This window comes from Phacochoerus africanus, chromosome 15, assembly GCF_016906955.1.
Source record: "Phacochoerus africanus isolate WHEZ1 chromosome 15, ROS_Pafr_v1, whole genome shotgun sequence".
Lineage (NCBI taxonomy): Eukaryota > Metazoa > Chordata > Mammalia > Artiodactyla > Suidae > Phacochoerus > Phacochoerus africanus.
This window is the reverse complement of record NC_062558.1, coordinates 110,898,638-110,923,512: the sequence shown is the minus strand read 5'-3', so window position 1 is coordinate 110,923,512 and position 24,875 is coordinate 110,898,638. Positions and strand designations below refer to the sequence as shown.

Below are 24,875 nucleotides of genomic sequence, written 5' to 3'. Positions count from 1 at the left end.
GCCAGCAGTGGGACACCATATGTCTCCTCCTGGTCCCTGAGTTGGCAAATGGCACAACAGCCCTTTTGCCTTTCAAAGATAGGACTGCAAGAGTTCCTGTTGTGGCTCAGCATGTTAAGAACCCGACGTAGTGTCTGAGAGGATGCAGGTTTGATCCCTGGCCTCGCTCCGTGGGTTAAGGGTCTGGTGTTGCTGTGGATGTGGTGTACGCCAGCAGCTACAGCTCAGCTTGGAAACCCTTAACCTGGAAACTAACATATGCCACAAGTGCGGCTGTAAAAAGATTTAAAGAAAAAAAAAGTAGGACCACAGATATTTCCCCAATAATCCAGATATACTAAGAGTCTTGGAGTTCCTGTTGTGGCGCAGCGGAAATGAATCCGACTAGAAACCATGAGGTTGCGGGTTCGATCCCTGGCATCGCTCAGTGGGTTAAGGATCCAGTGTTGCCATGAGCTGTGGTGTAGGTTGCAGACAAGGCTCGGATCCCGAGTTGCTGTGGCTGTGGAGTAGGCTGCCAGATGTAGCTCTGATTCGAACCTCCGTATGCTGTGGGTGTGGCCCTAAAAAGCAAAAAAAAAAAAAGCATCTCCCAGAGTGTCCCTCAGGGGCAAGGCAAGAGCTCTCCAATCCTCATACCCTACCAACAGTGGCTGGAAACCTTGTTCTGACAGATTTCATTCTCAGAATCTCATGTCACGATGGAGGGTTCTGGAGGGAACAGAGGACAGTGGGAAGTAACTGGAATCTGGGAATCTAATTTCCTGAGCACTCATAGGCATTATCTTAGTTCGCCCGCATAACCACCACAAGGTGAGGGACTTCACACCTGCTGATTACATGAGGCTGAGGCTTGAAATAGCTAAATGACTGCCAGAGTCACGGGGCCATCTTAAAGCAGGAGGCTTCTGGGCTGGGGGCGGCAGCATCCGACACCTCATTCTGGGGACCACTCTGAGGCTCAAAAACTGGAGACCCTGAGCATAGGTGCTTGACACTGTCCTATAAATCTTGTTAAATCAGCCAATCAGGAACACTCCATGTTGGGCTACACCCCACAGGCCTGAAAGCCCTGTGCTTACCCAACCTCAAGAAATAAAATCCTATAGTTGTGAAGGGTGATTGGGGTCTTAGAAGTCATTAACTCTCTCTCCTGGTGCAAAAGTCTCTAAAGAATTGTCCCTGACTCATCCATCCCTTTTAACCAGGGTGGGAGTCGGGGGGTGGACTATTTCAGTGCTTGTTGAGAAACATCCCACTCTACTGATGGATCGATCCATCTACTGATGGAGCACTTTCATTAAAAAAATCTTTTACCTTGACCCAGAATTTGATCTCTTATCTGTCCTACTCCCCCTGTTCCACTCCTCCCTTCCTTTAAACCACAGACTCCTTCTAATTGATGACCTTTCAAATATTTAAGAGTAGCAGACCTTCTTCCTTGGTTTTGCTTTTCCATGTGAAACTCTTCTACCATTCTTTAGTGTTTCCACACAGATTCCTTCACCATCTGGCTCGTTCCCCAGCAGTCCTTCAGAGAACACTGTGCGGGTGTGTGATTGGGCCTGGCGGATGGGAACGGATTTCAAGTGATGAGCTGACATTGCACTTATCTCTTCATTACTTTCATTCTATTTTTTTTTCCTATCAGCATTTGTTCTTCCTACTTAAAGATGCTGGCTGTTCCTAAGGGAAGACAGGCAAAACAGGAGTCGAATGATTCAACCTTCTGTCCAGTCTTCTATCGTTCTCCCAAGCACAGCTTTAAACTATGAATTCTTGACAAGGATGACAGTACCTGTAAGGGGGCAAACATTGGTTCTTGGGGGCCAAAAGAGTCCAAGATACTGAAGTGGTTTTGTGGTCCTCCCAACCGCAATCGTATTTGACGAAATCTTATTCCTGGGTGTTTAATGTCTCTTGTGAGGTTGAATTTGAATTTTTCTCTTTAGGGGAGCTGCTAATGAAAACGGTTAAAAACACTTCTTTAGGGAGTTCCTGTCATGACGCAGGGGAAACAAATCTGACTAGGAACCATGAAGTTGTAGGTTCGATCCCTGGCCCCAGTCAGTGGGTTAAGGATCTGGCATTGCTGTGGCTGTGGTGTAGGTTGGCAGCTATAGATCCAATTAGACCCCTAGCCTGGGAACCTCCATATACCGTAGGTGTGGCCCTAAAAAAAAAAAAAAAAGGCACCCCCCCCCCCAAAAAAAAACCCCCAACCACACACTTCTTTAAGCCAAAGTGTATCAGCAAAGTGCTTGATGTTTCTAGCATTTTAAAAAGCCCCAATCTCAACTGGGATCTGACCTTCATTCTCTTCTTACACATATCCCCCACAGCGTGTTCTAGTTTCCCATGAGTGTTCTCTGGGTGTCTGGGAAAAGTCAGGCTTAGCGAGTCCAGTTTCTTTAAACCACAGGGCTTCCCAGTGCCTCTCAGAGGCAGGCGCGCACTCTGCACTTCAGAGGCGGGATTGGTCTGTGCATGCGCCAGAAGGGCTTTGTGGGGGGGGTAGCACTCACACCCTCCGGGCTCCGCCTCTTCCTGGCTGTGGATCCTTGAGCTAGTCACTTAACTGTTCACCACCTATTTCATAGACTGTAGAACAGGGTCAGGCTGTAAAACCACTTCCTTAGGGTGTGGTTGGTTTCTGTATTTTGGGGGGACACATCCACGGCATGTGGAAGTTCCTGGGCCAGGGATCAAACTCTGTGCCACAGCAGCAGCAACCCAAGCTGCTGCAGTAACAATGCCAGATCCTTAACCCACTGCACCACAAGGGAACTCCATAAGGGTGAATTTGAGAAAGAAACGAGCTAATATATACTTCGCACAAGACCTGACACATAAAACCTTCAGCAAAATAGTTACCATCATTTATCATTAGTGTTAATGAACTTAGCCTCTGAAGGCTTCTGGATGTTCTGGTATAGGTCACTCGATAATTGTCCTGTGTGCTGGTTGGAGAAATAAGTGGTAGGCGTCAGACCAATCTTCTACAAAGATGTTAATTGCCCAGCCCCCCCCCACCACCTGTCTGGCTGTCCCCTCGTTCCTGTGTTTAAAACTGATAATCCCTGCCTGCTCCTTTGTTCCTTTTCCCAGGCTTTGCTTGGAAATCACTGGAATTAGGCCACTTTGGCTCCTCTCCAAAGGGTTTGCAAAAGTCAGCCAGTATGACCAGCACATTGTCTCAGCTGCTGGTCTGGGTCACGCCACGAAGACTTTGAATTTGGAAGTTACCCAGCCCAGTGCCTTGCACCTTGCACCAAATGCCAGCCTGTCTCATTATCATCTTAGTGTGCCTTCCTTGTCTAAAGTCACACTCTGGCTTCTCATTTGGGTTTTACTTTCTATTTCTGGCACTCGTTCCCCAAAATCATATCCAACTGTCATCCCAAAGCAGAGCACCAGGGCTTTCTTGTAAAACTTACCTGCATCTTCAGGCAGGTGGGCCTCAGGTAGCTCATTATATGTGTGCCCCACCCACCCTGCATCTCAAATGAAACCACTAGGAACAATGAGATGCTGGGGCAGAGAAAACAGCCACATTCCAGGAAAAGCATTTTTATTGTATTTAAAAACTATTTACAATATATTCAGCCTTCATAAATGCTTTATTTTAAAATCCTTTTACTTTTTTTTTTTTTTTTTTTAACCTGAAGAAAATCTTGGTTTGGGGCGGACAGTAGGGAGGGGAGTGGTGACAGGCTCCTTAGGGATTTTGCAAAGGGAGGAATGTAATACAACAGCAGTGGCCTAAGCGGTAATGAAAGGAAGACTAGGCGGGTGAGCCCCCTTGGGCCAGTGGCCAGCTGGGTAAAAAGACTGCATGATGGCAGTCCTTGCTTGAAACTCACCATTCACTGGTTTGGGTCTGAGGCACCTAGCACTGAGAGCTGACACTTTGCCTATTTCTAACAGGTAAGAGTAGGTGTTGGGAGAGGTTGGTAGCCGTGAATTATGTACAAGAAGTCATGCACTGCTTGCTGAGCCTCAGGCAGAGCCAGGCAAGGGATGTGAAGTCAGTAATACATTGCTGAAAAAGGCATCTCCAGCTAGAAAGTCCACTTCCATAGGCAGTGCCCCTCCTGTCTGCAACACCTGCTCTGGTTTGGTGTGGAAGAGGGGGACCGAATTACGTGGGGGTATAGGCTGTACAATACCCTAGGGTGTGCCAAGAATTTCTGACAACTTCCACTTGGTGGCTGTCAGCTTTCCCCATCGATTTGATGGACACTTGAGAAGACCACTTTATAACTAAAAATCCATCTTTTGACTACCTGGTATTCACTTCACTCTGCATTGCAGAAACTTTGGGCTGAAAGTTCCACTAGTTAAAATAGTGGGTTTTAACATCATGTGGGTCTGAGACCTCTGAGAATCACATGAAAGCTTTAGCCCCCTGGGAAACACACATAAGAACACAGACACTAAATTCTAACAGGGGTTTCACAGACCCTCTGAAGTCCAACAATGGACCCTCTGGAGTGATGGACCCCAAGTTAAGAACCCCTGAGTTAAAGGTTCCTGTGGGTAAGCATTTTCTTTTGAGATGCAAATAACCCAGAGGAATTATCAGCTTCCCTACTCCCCATGTGATTATTGATTGAATGGGGGTGGGGATATGGAAGTCATGGTTTTGGAGGAAAGGAAGCGAAGCCTGAATGGTATACCCCAGAGAAAAGTTAGGGAATGGCTTGGAGATTCAGCAGAAAGCACTGAATCACTGGATCCCTGACCCAGGGAATCCAAGAGGAGGGACATACATCAGAAAGGGAAGCAGGTGTCCGGAAGACACCCTTCACTTACTTCCACATTTTTTTCCTAAGAACCTGGCTGTGTGGTTCCCCATCAGAACAAGTTTTAGCTATTTTCAGTCATCCTGCCATCTGGTGGTTATGCTTGGGATTGCATCTGCCCCCAACATCAGGTGAAAATCCAGAGGCTCTCCTATGTTCTTGGAATAAATTACACTCAACTGACTTGCTGGAGTGTAGTAAGAAGTCGGGGTGAGCGAATGGATGAAAAAAGAAGAGTGATTCTTCAATGTTCCTGTGTAATGCACATTGAAGTCCCATGAGAGCTTGCATCCTTCTCGGCCGACTTGGGCACTCTTTGGTTTGTCATGGCTAAAAATGTTTCCACCTAATTTTTTAAAAACTTAATACCTGAAGTTCCATCTCTGGCTCCCAAATGGGTTTCTCTGCTTCCTGATCCTCCTCTTCCAGAGCAGATTTACTGATGAATTGATGACTACAGATCAGGAGCCAAAACAGATGTGTCCCTGGGAAATACAGTGACTTGAGGTTCTATCTCGGATTCTTTCCACTCCAGCTGAGACAAAGCTCCTAAGCTGCCGAAACCCTCAACTAACAGGAAACTGGTCACCAACAGTTTTCTGTACTGTAACTTCACATGCCAACATGATCGAGTCCCACTGCTCTAATGTTCTGGAAGAATTCTTAGTGCATCTCCTGAATTAACCTCCTTATCTGCTGCTCCAGATCCTAGTAACCGTCTGCCGGTGGCACCTTTTGACCTAAGCTAAGCATGAAATATGGCGCCAGGGGACACCAAAGAATTAAAAAGGGCATCAGGGGTCCTAGAGTGACCTTGTCAGCCTGGGTCATTTCTTCTCCAATGCCAGACTGTGCTGTGAACAAGACCATTTCTAGCATGTTCCACTGGAGGCACTTCCTTCTGTTATGGCCACAGCAAGGCTCTGAGTCATACTGGAGGCAACAAAGGAAAATCTGCCAAACTGACAGCTAGGGGTGAAGAGGTGGTAAGGAAAGCAGAACACTCTGTCACCTGTGAGGCCTTGGGGAGGAACACAACGGGAGGACAGGTTCTCCCCAAAGCTCTGCAATCTCACGCACCCAGCGAACACTGCCCGTCATGTGATGAGAGGCGTTAAGTTGGAGTTCTCCTCAGAAGTTCTTTCTCCATCTGGTGACCTCTTCCTTTTTCGACCACCTGAAAAACACGGTTTGTAAGGATCAATCTGTCAGACCGGGAGGACGGTGATACTGTCTTGGTGGTCCAAGCTCTCTTCCAAATAGCAGCAGAAAGGGAGACAAAGCCCTTGACAGTTTGGCAGGAAGTAATCTGCATTCTCTCCTGGGGCTGATAACCTGATATCAGCACATTCACATCTTTTCTTTCTTTTTTTCTTTTCAGGGCCACACCCACAGCATATGGAAGTTCCCAGGCTAGGGGTGGAATCGGAACTGCAGCTGCCTGCCTATGCCACAGCCACAGCAACACTGGATCCAAGCCACATCTGCGACCTACACTGCAGCTCACAGCAATGCCAGATCCTTAACCCACTGAGCGAGGCCAGGGATGGAACCCACAGCCTCACGGACACTGTGTTGGGTTCTTAACCCATTGAGCCACAACGGGAACTCCCATATTTACATCTTGAAGGATTAGGATGCACTCCACCTGAGATGAATCTCCAAAACGCTGCACACCTAGGCTAGCCCCAATGGAGTGGAGATTTCCTAGAGGGGACTGGGTGAATCCCACATCATGCCAGCCCAGCCCCAGCTCTAATGACTGCCAGACACTGAGGGGACTGGTCTCACAGCCTTTGTCCCTGAGCCAGGGGTGGTGGATATAGCTGGGAGCCATCTCCATGGACCTATACTCTTTAGATCAGGGGCAACCGCTGTTCTGTAGTGGGACACATGGGGGTAACCACATAACTGTCTCTAAGAATGAAAGGGCCCTGTCTTCCTAGCTCTGCTGTTTTGAGGAAGGAGTATTTCCCACTGTGTTCTCTCTGCCACGGACTTCCTTCCACCAAGGATATTGCTATCCTTTTTCTTGAGTCTCCTGAACACAAATTCTTTCCTTAAAGGATCAGATCGTAAATATTATAGGTTTTGCGGGCTGCTTGGTTCCTGCTGCCGACTGCTAAATTCTGCCGTTGTGGCTATCCGTAACAAGTGGTTCTATGAACCCAAAAGTCTTCATTTTTACAGGAATGGGCAGGAGAGGGAGGTCAGGATTTGGCCTGTGGTTATGGGTTGCAGACTCCTGTCCTACATGACCACCAGCTGAGTGGGACAGATCCCCAAACCATCAAGGGTGCAGTACCAGCCCAAGCCCTGTTATGGATTTCCACGATGGTACCTCATTAGGGTTCCTAAAAGGAGTCAATGGTTCCTCTTCCAGGAGTAAGATCCTAACACGTTTTTTATGCTAACCAGCTGGTGGGCAGCTTGCATCTGGGTGAAGAGCAACTCACTCAAAGTTCTCAGCAACTTCTTGCCCATGGTTTCCTCAAAGTCGCTGCTGCAGGGGCTGGTCTCTGTGTCCAGGTTGATGTGGCAACATTCACTATCTGACCCTGAGAGAAAGGAAAGAAGAAAGAACACAAGCCTTTCCACCTACACACTCAGGGATCCAGGGAGAGGGCGGTTCAGGTTCATGTTCCTCAGCACGTGAAAGTTCAAAACCAGAGCCAAGGCAGGGGTGGCTGTGACAAGGGGAGGGATGTCCAGGAAGCTGAGGGCTCTAATTGGTTAGCAAGGGGCATTTTAGTGCCACAAAAGGAACAAAAAGAAGATCACCTTTGGGGATGGGTCAAGCGTCTCCTTCCTCTACCTGCACAGGCTCTGGAAAATCTCAGGGCTCAATAACGAGGCACATGCCCCCTCTCTTCTCCCACTGAACATAGTGGGGACTCTGAGAGCCACTGACTCTCAGAGCCAGGAAGGGACCCAGGCCCTTACCGCCAATGCTCGTGAACCTAAGAGGGGAGGCAAGGTGGTATGGTGGAAACTGCACCACCCCTGAAGCCACAAGGCTGAGCCCATTTCTTTTTCTTTTTTTAACAGCCGCACTGTGGCATATAGACATTCCTGGGCTAGGAGCTGAACTGGAGCTGCTGCTGGGGCCTATGCCACAGCCACAGCCACACTGCATCTGAGCCGCATCTGCGACCTATGCCACAGCTTGCAGCAACTAATCCTTAACCCACTGAGCGAGGCCAGAGATTGAACCCACACCCTCACAGAGACAACGTCGGGTCCTTAACCTGCTGAGCCACAACAGGAACTCTGCTGGGTCCACTTCTAATGAGGTAAACTGGGCAAGCCATTTCTCTCCTCCAGGCCTAGGGCCCCCATGTGTCATACGGGGAGGATGGACTGCCAACATCTCCACCCTCATTGCTTTCATATAACGTCTTGCTACATGTGCAGGAGAAAAAAAAATTGGTTCTGAACTCAGGTCCTGGAATGGTGATGATGCACGTCCCAGATTTTCCGAGTTGGCCACTGACTTCAAAAAATCCACGAGCACTTGTCAGATCATTGCTCTGGACTTGAGGGATGGCAGGCTGTGGACTGGAGCAGATCTGGAAGGTCGAGTGGGGTAAGGACTGGTCTGGGGGTGTTGGTGGAGGGGGCTGCTGAATGCTTAGGGATGTATAATCTCAGGATGGGATTGTTGCTGGGAGCTCACAGCAACATAGCTGTTGAGACAGAAGCATTCAGTGTCTCCAAGAGAGGTGCTGTGATCCCAGACCTTAGGACAGAGTCTACAGATGACTGCCAGTCTCTGGGGGCCGAAGGAAGGGAAGAGCCCTGCCATTAAGAGCGATAGCTGACCTCCGTTTCCTCATCTGTAAACTAGGCCTGATAATAACTGTTTAGGGGGCATGGAACCAAGCATTGTGAGGTGCCTTCCTAAAGAGGTTATCGCATTTATGCTCAAAGCTGCTTCATGATTTACATCTATCGGCATAAGGAAATCGAGTCTTAGGTTAACTTGTTGAAAGCTGCGTAGCTCTTCAATGGAGAGGCCAGGGTCTGAGTCCAGGTTTGAAACCTAGCTAACACTGTCCTACACGCTGTCTTCCTGGGAGAATGAGTTAAGATGGGTCTGATGAGCGGTAGGTAGGTGAGCAGTAAGCCTTAGTTTCCCTTCGCTGCTGGCATAAGGAGGTGGGCAGTTGTACGTGGGGGCTGGGGTCCCAGTCTTCCCTCACCCGGCTCACCCCAGGCCATCCCAGCGCCTGACGGCCACAACCCACTCGCTCCCGCGGGCCCAGCTGCCCTCCCTGACCTGCTCTCACGGGAACGGCTGCAGGAGACAGTGAGAGCTGCTGTGTGCTCGGCTCCTCCAAGTCCGTCATCTCCTCCTGGGCGAAGGCCGTCTCCTCCATCCTCAGGTACACGACCTCGCCGGGGCTTCTCAGCCCATCGGAGTGGCTGCCTGGGGAGGACAGCGAGTGTGTCACGTCTCCGCTTTGGAGAAGACCTGGGGCTCCCCGAGGACACGATGGCAGCTCTGGGCAGGGCTGGGAAGGAAGGCACGGCCGGCTCTACCCCACAGCCACCCAGCCCATCATCAGCCCAACTGACTTACACGGCAGGATGTTCCTGTTGCTCAGGAGGGTGGTGGCAGGGTCTTCCTTGGGAGTCTGGGGTGTGCCCCGGGTCGTGGGGGCCTTGGTGGAGTCTCCGTCAGTGAAGGCTTCCATGTCCGGGGACTGGGGTGAGCTGTCCATGTGGCAGGCGGTGAGTGCGTTCTGATACTGCTGCCGTGTGACCTGGAAGAAGGGGCAGAGAGGGCAGAAGCTCAGGAGGAGCTGGGCAGAGCCCCGCTGGATGCAGCCCGCCTTCCTGAGCTCAGTAGCAGCCCCCCTAAGGTGCTTTGAAACCCGTGACCTCTGTGGCCTGGGATCCATGATCTGGCAGCCTTACCCAAGCTATACCAGCCTAGGAGTTAAGGGACAGTGAGGGGACCCTTTGTTTGCCACCAAAGTTCGCTCTGTTCACTTTAATTGGCCCTGGACTCTTACACCTGGAGGAGCCGAGTCTTCTCCCACAATTCAGGAGAGGAGGGAGGCATTTTCAGTTACAGGAAGGTTGCGCACAGGGAGGTTTAAAACATAGCCTTATCCTATTGCCAAAGGCCATCTTCTTAAGAGTCAGTCACCGGGGCTCCCCTAGCTGGTGCAGAGAGCTGAAAGAAGAAACTTCCATATGAAGAGATACCCTCTGGGAAAACCACAGATGAAGCCAATAGGTTTTGTTTTTTTTTTCTTTTCTTTTTTTTCCTGATGGCTTCCTTAGTCACCGAGGAATCCATTTGGTAAAGCCTTCAATTAGTGACAGGAAGAAGCTCCTTCCTCTAGATGAATTTATATACTTACTTCTGTTGGATGAGAACTCAACTATCTACTTGGTTTCTCCTTTTTGCTTTCATAACCAGGAAGCTCACAAATAAATTTACCATTTACTTGCAGTAACAAATTCATTTCTAATATCTTTTTCACCAAATTGGTTTGCAACTTCTTTTCAATTTTTTATTGAAAACATCATTGGATTATTTATTCATTTTTGGAAATCATATATATTACTGGAAGTGCTATAAATATCCTAAAGAGATGGAACTGATGAGTAGACTTTCAGACATTGGTGAAAGCTCTAGCTAGTATAAATATTACGTAGAAAAGCTTGCTTTTGCAGATAGAGGGTTGGATATGAGGATGGAACCTTCCATCATACAGTGCATTATGGTTCACAGGGCACTTAGGAATGTGTTGTCTCCTTTGCTGGTCACAATGACTGCATGGAGTAAGCAGGAGCAGTCTTGTGAGGTCCATTCTACAGATAAGAAAGTGAGGTCCAGGGAGTTCCTGTCGTGGCTCAGAGGTAACGAACCCAACTAGTATCCACGAGGACATGGGTTCCATCCCTGGCTTCGCTCAGTGGGTTAAGGATCTGGTGTTGCTGTGAGCTGAGGTGTAGGTCACAGACGCAGCTTGGATCTGGCATTGCTGTGGTGTAGGCTGGCAGCTACAGCTCCAATTCAACCCTTTGCCTGGGAACTTCCATATGCTGCAGTTGCAGCCCTAAAAAGCAAAAAAGAAAGGGGGGGGGGGACCTTTACTCTTGCTTTGCAAGGGAAATCATCTGAGCCCGGCTCTGCACACTGCAAACACACCTGGCCACATTAGGCTGCCTCTCACATGACCACGTAGGTTGCCTTTCACACAACTTTGGGGGAGGCCCCCCAATAACTGCTGTGTTGTTCTGGGGGTCTGTCAGCATCAGGTGACTGAAGAGAAGCTGGCACATGGTCTAAACTAAGGTCATCATCAAAATCCAATTTTCTTGCTATAAAATGTTGTTGTGATGATTGTTGTACACCTATAAATGTAATAAAATTCATTGAGTAATATAAAAAATCCAATTTTCTTGCTATAAAATGTTGTTGTGATGATTGTTGTACACCTATAAATGTAATAAAATTCATTGAGTAATATAAAAAAATCCAATTTTCTACTATGCTCTCAGTTTTCTGAAGCTGAAGCTTTCTTTGGAGTCTTGCAGGTTCTCCTGGCTTGAAGGGCAGGAAAATTTCCTATGTCACACCTGATTAAGACTAACAAGGCACTTCACATTACTCTGTTAGTTATTTATTTATTGCCTACACCAATGGCAAGGGAAAGTTCCCCAGCTCAGGGAGCAGTGATAATGCCCTATCCTTAACCTGCTGAGCCACAAGGGAACTCCTATTTGGGTTCTTTTATTCTATTTTTTTTAAATTTTTTTGCTTTTTAGGGCTGTACCCGTGGCATATGGGGGTTCCCAGGCTAGGGGTCCAATCAGAGCTACACCACAGCCACAGCAACGCCAGATCCGAGCTGCATCTGTGACCTACACCACAGCTCACAGCAATGCCTGATCCTTAACCCACTGAGTGAGGCTGGGTATTGAACCGGCATCCTCACGGATATTAGTTGGTTTTGTTAACCACTGAGCCACAATGGGAACTCCTGTTTGGGTTCTTTTAAACTAATTAGTTTAGATTTGGCTTCCAGTTTAGTTAAAGAAGACAAATGACCCTTCACCTAGAAAATATGGTGTTGAACACACTGCCTATTCAAGACAAATGTTCAAGTCCCAGTTGTGCCACTTCTGAGCTGGGTAACCTTGGCCAAATCATTAACGTCTCTAAGATTGTAAAAGAGGCCCAGAAATAAGGAGACTACATGAGTCAATGTACCCTACAACTGTGAGGAATGACTGATTGCTTAAAACACGTCCTTACCCATCTCTCACAAATCAACTTTATAATAGGTATATATTTCAGAGAAAAGGGTCAACCTTACCATATCATTCTGTCATTCCTCTTTTTAAGTTAAAAAAAACAAACACAGGAGTTCCCGTTGTGGCTCAGTGGTTAATGAATCCGACTAGGAACCATGAGGTTGCAGGTTCCATCCCTGGCCTTGGTCAGTGGGTTAAGGATCTGGCATTGCCGCGAGCTGTGGTGTAGGTTGCAGACACGGCTTGGATCCTGCGTTGCTGTGGCTGTGGTGTAGGCTGGCAGCTATAGCTCTAATTAGACCCCTAGCCTGGGAACCTTCACATGCTGCAAAAGGCAAAAAGACAAAAAACAAAAAGACAAAAAACAAAAACAAAAACCAAACACAAACTAATACCATGTCAGTGGGTCACCTTAGAAGAAATCGTTGAGAAGGCATGACTTAGGAAGATGCATTCAGGGAAACAACCTCTCCCCAGCTGCATTTCTAGGTTCCAGCATTGCTTTTTGACAGTTCCCTCTCCTTGTTCACCTGTGAAGCCTTTTCTACCTAGCACAGTACTGTCCAAGAGATATCACATGTAAGTCACAGAGGTAATTTAAAATTCTCTAGTTGTCACATTAAAAAAAAGTAAAAATAAAAATGTGAAAGTAATTTTAATAATACATGTCTTTCATTTAACCCAACATACCCAAAATAACTTTGCTTCAAAATATCACCAATATAAAAGTATGAATGAGGAATCGTACATCAAGTCTCTGGAATCTATTTTTTTTTTTTGTCTTTTTGCTATTTCTTGGGCTGCTCCCGTGGCATATGGAGGTTCCCAGGCTAGGGGTCTAATCAGAGCTGCAGCCACCAGCCTATGCCAGAGCACAGCAACGCTGGATCCAAGCCTCGTCTGCAACCTACACCACAGCTCATGGCAACGCAGGATCGTTAACCCACTGAGCAAGGGCAGGGACTGAACCCGCAACCTCATGGTTCCTAGTCGGATTCGTTAACCACTGCGCCACGACGGGAACTCCAAGTCTCTGGAATCTAATGTGTATTTTACATTTAACTGAACATCCATCTGGAGGAACCACATTTCATGTGCTCAACAGCCACATGTGGCTACTGGCTGTTGTACTGGATAGCACCGGTCTAGCAGATCAACTAAATTGTTCTGCCCAGTTTTGACAATCCAGTTTTACGTGGCCAAGGTGTTGCCACTGTTCGCCAGCACAGAATCTCTGGTCCAGCTCGGCTCCTCTCTCACATTCCTTGAACACACCATGTTTACTTGCCTTCCCCACCCTTATTTTTTTCATTCTCTCTTCAATACTGTAGATGCCATTTCTTAGCAATAGCTTGAGTTCAAGCCGTCTTCTCTTAGACTCCGACCAGTTAAGAACTGAAACATCCTCTTGGTCACAAAGGAAATGGAGATCTGTTTATCTGGAAACTAACAGAAGTTAAGGGTACTTTTGATGCTTTGGGACCTTTTGATTTGGGAGCCAATGTATCTAGTCAAGGTTAACTGGCTGAAGTGATGTCTCCAATCAGTTTAGGGTGTTCTGCTGACATTTTTGACTTTCCGGTGGTTTATTCATCCCTCGAAACACGATTCTGCAATTTAGAGATTCTGCCACCAGACGATGATGGGACATCTTGGCCACAATTACACAATTCAGGCTATGAGACATCTGCCAAGTATTCTTTAGTTTAATAATGATATTTATAGAACACATTTCAAAAAACTTCATAAGGATTCTTTGATACCCTCAAAATTTATTAACTACTATTAATCATGGCTTTAATACCATCCCCAGATAATCTTTAATTACACTTTTCTATCTAATTTTGTAACTTATCTTTTTTTTTTTTTTTCTTTGTCTTTTTAGGGTTGTACGCTTGGCATATTGAGGTTCCCAGGCTAGGGGTCAAATCAGAGTTGTAGCTGCCAGCCTATGCCACGGCCACAGCAATACCAGATCTGAGCCACGTCTTCGACCTACACCACAACTCACGGCAATGCTGGATCCTTAACCCACTGACTGAGGCCAGGGATTGAACCCACGTCCTCATGGATACTAGTTGGGTTCGTTAACCACTGAGCCACGACGGGAACTCCATAATTTTTGTAACTTATCTTGAAGTCAAATTTTCCTGGACTTAGTGAAGAGTTCTGGAACTTCAGTCTGTTACTACAGGAAACGTCCCTGAAGCCAGTCATAGGAGCTTTGGCCAGTGAAATCACCCTCGAGCTCCCTCAAAAACTCTCTTCATGTTAAAAAAAGGGGGTGGGGGCACTTGGGGAGGTGAAGAGCAGCCTAAATATGCCCTGAAAATCCATTCATCCAAAGGAGAAAAATTTCAACTTTAGTTCTCCGTATCATCTTAACTTACATTAAAAAACAAAAGAGAAAATCTAGGAGTTCCCATCGTGGCTCAGTGGGTTAAGAACCCAACAAAGTATCTGTGAGCATGCAGGTTCCATCCCTGGCCTTGCTCAGTGGGTTAAGGACCCAGCATTGCTACAAGCTGCATCATACATCACAGACAGATCTGGGCTCTGTTGCTGCTGTGCTGTGGAGTAAGCCCCAGCTGCAGCTCTGATTCAATCTCTAGCCCAGGAACTTTTACGTCGCAGGTGTGGCCTTAAAAAGGAAAAAAGAGAGAATTCAACCCTTAGGTTAAGCAAGAACTTACAAAGTTCACGTCTATAGAATGACTCATTACAACTGATGTTTTTAAGAGACTAGAGGCCGAAGCTTAAAGAGGTTTCTAAATAATGCTTTAACCAGTTTCTATTCTTTCCCCAACTGAATTGTTATAGCAGCCTAAATGGACTAGGACATGTGGAAAGACCTGAGAAACATTAACAGAAATTCCCAATGCACCAAAAACAGAATCCAGACGTCATACTCTGGCCAAGAGATGACAAGCAACACTTCACTCCCGACTCACATCAGGCTCTGTCTTTGCACATAACACACCAGCACTCGTATCCTCAGGCCAGCAAGCTCTTTCCTGCCTCTGTGGTTTCTATCTTGAACATTCTCTCCCATCCCCTTCCAAGTCTCAACAGAAAACATCCTTTTCTCAGCCTGCTCGGATAACCATTTCTAAAGCAGCATCGCTGCCAGCTCTGCCCAATCAGTTTATCCCACGATCCTGTTTATTTCCTTCAGAGCCTCCATCACCACCTGTAATTAGCTAGGTTATTTATGTGGTTAACTGTTTATCATCTTTCTCCCCCTAAGACCATGGAGGCTCCAGAAAGGCAGGAGCTTGCTGTCTTGTTCATCACGGTATCTCCCCAATGCCTAGATGGTGCTGAGCACGAGCAGGTAGTCGGTAAATATTTGTTGAACCGCTCCACAAAGAGTTAGTATAGGAGAGTCTCTCTTCTCCCATTTTTTTCTTCCTCTACTTCTGAGGAAGGTCTGCAACGAGAGGGCTTCCGGGCCAGAAGATCTTGGGCTGGGTTTTTCTGACGTTTAACCTGTCACGTTAGGCTAATTAAATGTCCACAATCACACACGTCATGTGTGTTATTGGGTTACTTCCTAAAGTCACTTCTCCTTGGCTCTGTCAGCTCTGATTTCCCTAAATTCTCAAAAAGCCCAGGGACTTGAGGGCTTGGATTCTGGAGACAGAAAGACTCGATCTGCCACTTCTCAGCCATGGGACCTTACATGCCTGAGGCTCTGGCTTCATCTATAAAATGGGGATGACCTAGTACCTACCTCTTAAGGTGGTTGTAGGACTAAGTGGGTAATTCTGACCAAAGTGCGGGGCACAGAGCACCTGATCAACGGTCATGATCCCAGCCTACCCCCCCAGTTTCGTCCCCCTCCCCAGTAACTTTCCATGTTTACTTTTATCTGCAACGTGTTTTAGCCCAGGGTGTCCGCAGAGTTCTGGAACACAGAAAGCCAGCCAGCACACACTGCCCTCAAATAATCACAGCGAGTGTTTGAGCAGAAATAAAGGGCCTTCTCTCACCTTTGTGATTTCAATACACCTTTTGTCACCCGGCAGTGGCCTGCAACCGGGACAATAGCTGCTGGGTGTTTAGTGGGGCTTGGGAAAATGTACCCCCTTCTGATCTCTGGCCAAGTGTGTAATGGTTTGTGGGATGCCAGCAAACAAGACAAATAAAACCTTTCAAAGCAAGCAAGGAGGAAATCTTAGAATGTTTCTGTTCAATATCAAGCTCAATGAGGGGAATAAAGAAATAGCTCCCCTCTTTAATGACAAGGCTCTGCCCCCTGGGAGCGAGGGGACCGCCCTGCCTCAGTGTTACCTTCACGAACTGCACATCGCTGAGGATGTGGACGGAGTAGTCAGGCGTGTAGAGGTTGTTGCTGCTGCTGCACAGCTGGGTGTTGCTCCCCCCAAAGTCACTGCGCTCGCGGTTGGGAGACTCAGAGCGGTTCAACCCACTGCAGCGCGAAGGGGATCGGTTGACTGCAGAGGATGAGAAAGAGGGGAGGGAGAAAAGGCAAGGATGGGGAGGAGGAGGGGAGAGAGAGAAGTGCTGTTTACTGAGGTCCCACAGGATCTTTAGGTGATGGCGATGCAGGCAGGCGGACCCAGGCCCTCACCCCTCCCATCGGCGCCCAGGGAAACAGCCAGCTGCTCCATTTACAGGGCAAAGGCCGAAGACCTAAGGGCTCCACTCAGCCCAGGCGCCTCGGGCTCCCCATGACCTCTATCAGCAAGGGCTGGGCAGAGGGGGTCCACCACCCCCTCTTGTTGCGGGGTAAGGGCAGGAGAGGAGGACCCTGCCGTGAGTGTGGGTTGCTACCCCAGAACGCCAGACCTTCTACCGGGGTGAGTCATTTTATACACAGTCCACGCAAAAATTCTTTCAGAAAGGCTGAGGCCTTAGGTTTGCCCTCAAAACCACCTGTCACTGCACAGATACCCAGTCCTCACAGCAGCGAGGCGTTTCGGTGCAGCCAACTCAGACCTGCCCAACACTGGCAGGGCCGGGCACAGCAGAGGCCCACAAACCACATGGATGGATAGTTAAATCACATCAGTAAACTGGTAAAATATGCTCTATCCTTGTCCTTGGGCCCAAAGGCACAAAGCCGGAATAATCCTCCAGGCCTTTTGTCACAGGCCTCCTACATGTTCCAAGTCAGCTTTCTTTTTTCTTTTTAAGTTCCCAGGCTAGGGGTCGAGTTGGCTTCCACCCCAGCCATAGCCACATGGGATCGGAGCTGCGTCGGTGACCTATGCCACAGGTCACAGCAATGCTGATTCTGAACCCACTGAGTAAGGCCAGGGATTGAACCCACATCCTCACAGACACTGGTCAGGTTCTTAACCGGCCAAGCTACATGGGAACTCCCAGAGTCAGCTTTCTTTTTCCATTTTCAAGAACCACTTCCTGGGAAAATGCAACTAAGACCACATCATTTGTTTTCAAAATGGACTGTGTGAACCACCCTCCCAGGGCCAACAGAAGAGAGGTTCTTATGTGACCCTGGCAGTGACTCAACCACGGAATAGCCCCATCTCCACCCCTCTGCTTCCCAACTGATGTCACCCTGCATTTCTTCCCAAAAAGGAGACACGAGAGGCTGTCAGCCTGTCCCAACACAGAATCAGTTCAGAGACTCCAATGAAAAGTCCACTTTCTCAGAGATCCTTCTTCCTGGTTCTTTCAGAAAAGAACCTTGGGAATTTAATTCTGTCTCTTAAGATAACACTGCCATCAATCAAACTGTTTGATTAGCATCCATTTGGAGTGACTTCTGGAGAGCCAAAGATCTGTTTAGCTGCCAAGCTATTATTGTTGCCTGGCAAACCAGTGTGGCGGAAAGATTCAAATGACAATAGGTTGAATCATTTTCTCCTTAGAGCCATAATAATCACTGCCTTGATCACACTGTAGAATTAAAGCTTCCAATCCAGGCTCCCCCTTCTCAGTAAGTATCATTCACATGTACACTATTACTTAAACTGGAAACCTGGGACTCACCCTTGACTCCTGCCAGTCCATTAGCCCATCAAGGCCTCTTATCTCTACTGCTGACACAATAAACTCATCTGCTTCTACTGTCTCCACTCGAGTCTCAGTCATCCTCACCCTCCCCTGGATGACAGTCTGGTCTCCCCACTTATAATCTGTTCTCCCTTCAGCTGTCAAAGCACATTTTAAAAACACAAATCAACTTCTTAATGAATCTGAATAAAATCTACACTCCTTGTTAGGATCCCTAAACCCCCCATGACCTGACTCCTGCTCTCCTGTCTGAGCTAATCTTGGGGTTCCCTCCCCTCCCCTGCTTGTTCTAATTTAATCTTGGGGTTGCCTCCCCTCCCCTGCTTGTTCTGTTCCAGCCTACTGGTCACCCTGGGGGTTTTTAATCATGTACACACCCCCCACCTCAGTAGAAGTCATTTCCCCTGCTCCGCCCCCCCGCCTCATTTCACTTCCATACCCCCCATTTCCTACTCAAGCCCCTCTACCCTATCCTTCTTTCTCAGTCCTTAGGTCTTAGCTGAAACACTACCTTCTCTGAAGACCTAGTCTGACCACCTGCAGAAGATTCTCCCTACTTTCCTCTGTCACTGTCCCCTGTTCATCCCTTTAAGCCACGTTTCACCAGTTTTAATTAATTACACATTTGCATTTCTTTGTTCCATCTTCTCCTCAGTTCCATGAGGGCAGACTTTGTCTTTTCTGTCATTGTTGTACCTTCACTGTCTAGCACAGGGCCTGGCCCAGAGTGGGCGCTCAATAAAAATGCAGAGAATGAACAAATCAGCAGCTAAGAGTCTCTGAAGGAGTTTTTATTTAGAATCTACATTTTGATAAAGGTTTCAGGACTCTCAAATCATCCTGGAGTCAGAAGGTCTTTCCCCTGCAACCTAAGTCATTCTGGGGAAGCTCGCTTCTCGGAGAAGTGAGGTGTGGGTCGGAGGACACTCCAGAAACGCATTGGAGAGAGTTAGAGAGCATGTGGTGACAATCCGAGGACACCAGAAGCCTCAGGCTTTGGCCTCGGAACTCGAGGAAGAGGCCACAGGGAGCATCAGGACCTTCTTTTGTTTAATAAGAGCATGTGAAATGGGTGGTCCTGGAGTGGGGTCTCTAGGGCCCTTCTTATCCACTAGGAGACAACAGAGTGACCAGGGACCCCAAGGGACAGTGGTGGGGCCACAGAGAATAGAGTGAAACACCAAGGTGATTGTAAATGGCAGAAGTATTGGGCAGAAAATATCCATTTCACTTCCGGTCCTGGTCCCTTGGAAACAAACCAGTGAGGTCTGGCTTGCCTAGACCCACTGTGTCTGACTGTGGCGCTCCTCGGGATTGGTTGTTGCGGAAAAGGGGGGCAGTCCCGCAGGCGTGGGGCTTCGCTGGTGTGAGCAGAGTCTGGAACCCCACACATTGATCTGGTGGGTCTTGTCCTCTATCAGTTTGGAACAAGGAGAGAGAAGGTGATCAGGGCCTTGTGGCTTCAGCTACCCTGAGAAATAGCCACGGCTCCTTGATAACCCTCCGCTCTGCCTAGCGGGACATGTGTGCTTCACACGCCCCACCTCTGCTGCTCTGCATCCTCCTCCCTACATCACAAGCCAAGATAAGTTTAGGGAGGCTGATCAGGAAACACAACCCTATCACACCTACTAAACAATTTCTGCCTGAATCACTTCCACTCCCTGTTGGAAACAGAGGCGACAGCGTCATTCCTCTTCTCCCCAAAGTTCTCATCCTCGCTGGTACCCAGCACAGGCCTGTCACCCTGCTGGCACTCACGGGAACTCACATGTCAAACACAAGTGACATCACTGTTGTGCTGGGAAGTAAAATGGGTCTTTTTTTTTTTTTAACTAAAACAATGCCAGAGTTCTCCGTCCTGGCTCAGCAGAAGCGAATCTGACTAGCATCCATGAGGACATAGGTTCCATCCCTGGCCTTGCTCAGTGGGTTAGGGATCCAGCGTTGCCCTGAGCTGTGGTGTAGGTTGCAGACGTGGCTCGGATCTGGCGTCGCTGTGGCTGTGGTGTAGGCCGGCAGCTGTAGCTCCAATTTGACCCCTAGCCTGGGAACCTCCATATGTCGCGTGTGTAGCCCTAAAAATAAATAAATAAATAAATAATAAAATAAGATAAAATAAAAACAATGCTATGGAAGGTTAATTCATAAGATCTCAGAGGATTCCCAATGCCAAAAGACACAACTGTCTTACAAAGGTCGGGTCTATAAAAGCAATTTTTAAATGAAAAAGGAACCCTCATTTCATGAAAGAAAGTCCCAGCTCATCTGAGGGTTGTTTCATGTCCTAGAGCCTGACATTCCTCAATAGGTAGGATGCTGATGACTCGGCATTTTGGTAATTGTGCACATACATTCAGAGGTTTCTGAGAGAGGGAAATGGAAATGCTTTTAATAAAAAAAGAGAGAAGAAATCAGTAACAGACGAGTGTCCCAGCAGCATGGTAAACTAGTTCAAGTTGTCTAATTCCCCTTGGCATTTCCTAAGAGCACAGAGGCACAGCTTGGGGGAGTGAAGGAAAATACTAAACACAGGACAAAGAGGTCTAAGAGGGGACGAATCAGTGATGCATACAACTGACCACAGGACCCCTCAACAGGGGGCGGGTCGAGCCACCAGCATATCCCTCGCCCACTCTTGCTCTTATGGCACCCCCTCAAGCTGGCCCTGGAGGGACTGGGTGGCAGAGGGCAGGGATTTCTGCTGGAGACACCCCCCCCCCCCACTGTGGAGTAGGGTGGCAGACCTCGTTCCTGCAGACTCTGTGTGGTCAGCCTGCAAGAGATTTCGGTCTCAGATGGCAAGTTGAAGCTACTGAGGTTGGGTGGAGAAGACACTGGGGGAAAAGTGGGTGTGAGGGGGATGGAAGGCGATTTTACACTGCAGTCAGGGCTGGATGGCATCTCTTCCCATGCTGTGTGGACACGCAGGGGTCCTGAAAACCTCAAGCACTGCTGGGACTCTGGCTTTACTCATGACACCTGTGTCTGGAGAGCTTTCACAACTCTATCCCAGGAGCAGGACCCATGATACAAAAGAATACCGCAGTCCCCTTTCCAATCCGGGGATTTGAGAGGGAAAGAGAGTTCGGTGGCCGCCCACTTAGGTCTTCCAGCGCATCAGTGAGGGACAGGGAGGGTCAGCCCACTTAGGCCATCATCAGTGTGCCACAGGCCACTTGTGTTTTCCAAACTGGACGGGGGAATTCAATTACAGAGGCTCATACGAATACAAACTAGGACTATTAAAATTCATCATTCCAGGGTAATATTCAACATCAGACAGCCAAATGCCAAAAGCTCTCTGTCAAAGCTACAATGTGAACTCTGCCAATCAGCCCAAGTTAGGAGCCCAGATGAACTCGCTCACGTTACATGGGGCTTTAATGGGTCCCAAATGTTTTCTACGCATGAGCCAACCCAAAGGAATATTTCCATTTCCCACATTTCACAAAGTAAAAGGATTATTTTTAGGAACTCCCTTTATATTCTGGGAAAAAACTATCCTCATGGATCTCAAAGTGCATTACAGATGGACAGTCAAGCACTGAAAAAGGACCCTTGCCGACGACCTCTCTCCAGCCTCTGTGCTTTTGTGGGTTCAGCGGAGCTTGAAATCATCTCCACTATCAGGAGAAGAAAGAAGGAATGAATCTGAGGAGAGGGAATGATCACTGCAGTGGGGCCACATATTCTCCCGCGGTTTCGTTTTTAAGTGAAAGCACCTGCAAAGCTGGCTAATTATACCACACTCTGGAGGTAATCCACAAACCACTCTGCTCTCCTTATTTCAAACTATGGCTCAAACAGAAGGAAACTCCCTGTGGGTAATGGTGGCAATATTTGGTATAGGGACCGCTGGCCTCAATCCAGTGTGACACCCTACTTCATTAGCACAGATGCTTTCAAATGCAAAAGAGTCACAGCCCTCTAGAGGGCACAGCATGCCCACATTCGGAAGGGCAGCAAGACCCCTAACAGGACCTAAGAGACATGGATTCCTGTTCTCAACCCTCTACCTTCTCACTACACCTCTGATACTGGCCCAATGGCTTAATTTCTTGGAGTTGTTTCTTTACCTATTGTTTCCCAGCATCTCCTAAAGTGATTGTGCAATCAAATACAATAACAAGGGGCTTTTTTAAAACTTAAAGGCCCTATGACTTTCCAGGTGTATCTTTTCCCCTGTATAAGATGGGGTCAAGACATTATATATGTCAATTAATGTTTATAGATGACTAATGTTTCATATGTCAAGCATGGGGCCAGAACGTGCCAAGGACTGCTCTCCACAAAAATGCAATGACCGAGGCTTCTTCTTCTGGTGACATGTAACAGAAGCAAGAGCGACAGTGGGAAACCAAAAATATAGGTCCCGGGGATGTCACTCAGTCGTGGTTGGCTACAGATAGAGACCAAACAAAAGAAGGTGGGGAGAAAAGAGACAAAGGAGAAGCAAGACATTCCTGCCTCTCATTTTCTCCTCCTGTGCCTGCCCCTGCTCCTCTGCAGAGTTAAACCAAGGATGGGAAAGAGCTGGCCTGGGTCTCACCTGTTTCTGTTGGGTTGAACACCCACAGTCATGGGAAATGGGAGGAAGGTTAAAAGAGCTCTCAGAAGCACATGGCACCAGCAGGAGTTGAATTAGAAGACTCCGTACCTCCTAGGGGGATTGCACAACAGAAATGAGTCACCTTCCTTTAACCAGGAAGTTACAATCAACTAGGTTGTCTGGCTAACTGAGGGTTAATTTAAAAACTATACCCCTACTCTCATGCTTTCATTCTTTTTCTTTTTTTTTTTTTAATGCTTTGATCCTTTTGGTTGAAAACCTTTCTAAAATGTGCATCTTCCTTTTCGGCTGAAATTTCATCGCACATTCTTCATTCAGTAAGATTCCCTGCAAGTGAAGGACCTTGAAGGTCCATGACGTGGTTATTTCTAAGTACACTGGCATGTGGGAATGACCTCTAAGCTGGTGGAGGCACCAGACTGGAATCTCTTATTGAGTGTACTTTATTCCTGCAATTATCATAAAGGCATGAGCACTCAAAAGGCAAGGAAAAAAGTATCACTTGGTGGAAAGTCACTATTAAGTAAGAGAGAAAACATTGGTGAAACTTGAGAAGGTGGTTAACTCATCTTGTGCAGATAATCATGGGAACCAGATGGGTTTTGATGGAAAAATGTGATTTGCAAGAAAGTAGAAATCAACATAAACAGTTCTGAAGTTGCAAACTTGGGGGTCTGAGGTCTCAGCACACAGCCTTTTTGAATATTGAGGGTCTACTCTATAGACAGTGAAACATAACTGGATTCTTTTTTTCTGCCCTTTTTTTTTGGCCATCCCATGGCATATGGAGTTCCCAGACCAAGGATGAGATCTGAGCCGTAGTCGTGACCTAGGCTGCAGCTGTGGCAATGCTGGATCCTTAATCCACTGTGCCAGGCCGGGGATGGAACTTGTGTCCCAGAACACCCAAGACACTGACGATCCCCTTGCACCACAGCAGGAGCACCCATAACTGGATTCTTAAGGACTGAGGCTATGGTGGGGCCTCAGAATCATTTCCACAGCACTGGGGTAAGGGACACAGATGTGGAGGGTATGGGAAACTAGGCTGTGTTCTAACTTCAGGGTAACTTACAAATAAATCCTTAGTCTGGTCATTGCTTGCTCCACGATCTAAAAGATCAGCTTCCAGAGATAAAAACAATACAAATACTTAACTGCTTGTTCATATGTATTACAGTCTACTCAGTTCTTGAGTTACTGTGTGGCTCCTATGAGGAGCTGCTTTACCCAATTAAAAAGAAGTCTAGTAACCTTAATTAGCAAGAGCGGTTAGGAGTTCCCATCGTGGCTCAGTGGTTAACGAACCTGACTAGTAACCATGAGGTTGCAGGTTCGATCCCTGGCCTTGCTCAGTGGGTTAAGGATCCCGCACAGCTGTGGCTGTGGCATAGGCCGGCGGCTACAGCTCCGATTGGACCCCTAGCCTGGGAACCTCCATGTACTGCGGGTGTGGCCCTCAAAACACACACACACACACACAAAAAAAAGGAAAGGTTAAACTTATGAAAAGTTGATTTGAAAATTTTACATACACATCTTTGTATGAGCAGTCAGAGAGAATGTGGTCACTGCACAGTGACATGACTAGGAAGATGAGGATGGGTTAGCAGTTAGCTAAAGGCAGAGACCACAGAGAAGAAAAGATGGAGGAAAAATAGGAATAAAGCATAGTCTTTCATTGTTTCTTCCTATTTTTCTTTTGCTGCTCCCCTTATCCCTTCATTCTTCAGGCAGACAAATAAGGAAAAACTTGCACCATCCCTCACCCCGCCATTTCTCCCTCTGTGTACACGGATATATCCCTGGGAGCTAAGTTCACAAGTGACACCATTGAACCAGCCATGCTTGGGCACTGAGTACAAGTGAGTGCTATCAGTGCAACGTGCTATGCCTTAGTCCTGGGAATGCCTGATGGGAGAGACTAGTTTCCATGCAGGACAGTGACAGAGACCAAAGGCCTCTCGTTAACCTCGTGGATCTACAGAGACAGAGACACCATGCATATTTACCTGGGGAGCCTGCCAGAGAGTCCCCTCTGCTGAAGGCGAAGGTACGAGACACAGAGACGGGCACTAAAGAGTCAAGGATTTGTGAGTTGCGAAGCGGAAGATAAACACAAAAGGAGAGAGACAAAGAGCAAAGTGGGTGAGACAGTCTGTTCCTGGATCTTCACAACATCGCATTTCTCTGCCAAAGGGAATCTTGCCTCTGGA

General features: G+C 47.6%; 1 protein-coding gene across 1 annotated transcript in view; it reads right to left on the bottom strand.

Annotated features, from left to right (window-relative positions):
• Positions 1-3,621: 3,621 nt before the first annotated feature.
• CNNM1 (cyclin and CBS domain divalent metal cation transport mediator 1) overlaps positions 3,622-24,875 on the bottom strand; it is a 61,937-nt gene continuing 40,683 nt past the window's right edge. The window contains exons 7-11 of the mRNA XM_047761681.1: positions 16,374-16,537; positions 9,388-9,571; positions 9,085-9,234; positions 7,262-7,363; positions 3,622-5,982 (exon numbers count right to left, since the gene is read on the bottom strand). Of these exons, the coding sequence (XP_047617637.1) occupies positions 5,903-5,982; positions 7,262-7,363; positions 9,085-9,234; positions 9,388-9,571; positions 16,374-16,537 (680 nt within the window). The 3' untranslated portion in view covers positions 3,622-5,902. The remainder of the gene's footprint in view (positions 5,983-7,261; positions 7,364-9,084; positions 9,235-9,387; positions 9,572-16,373; positions 16,538-24,875) is intronic.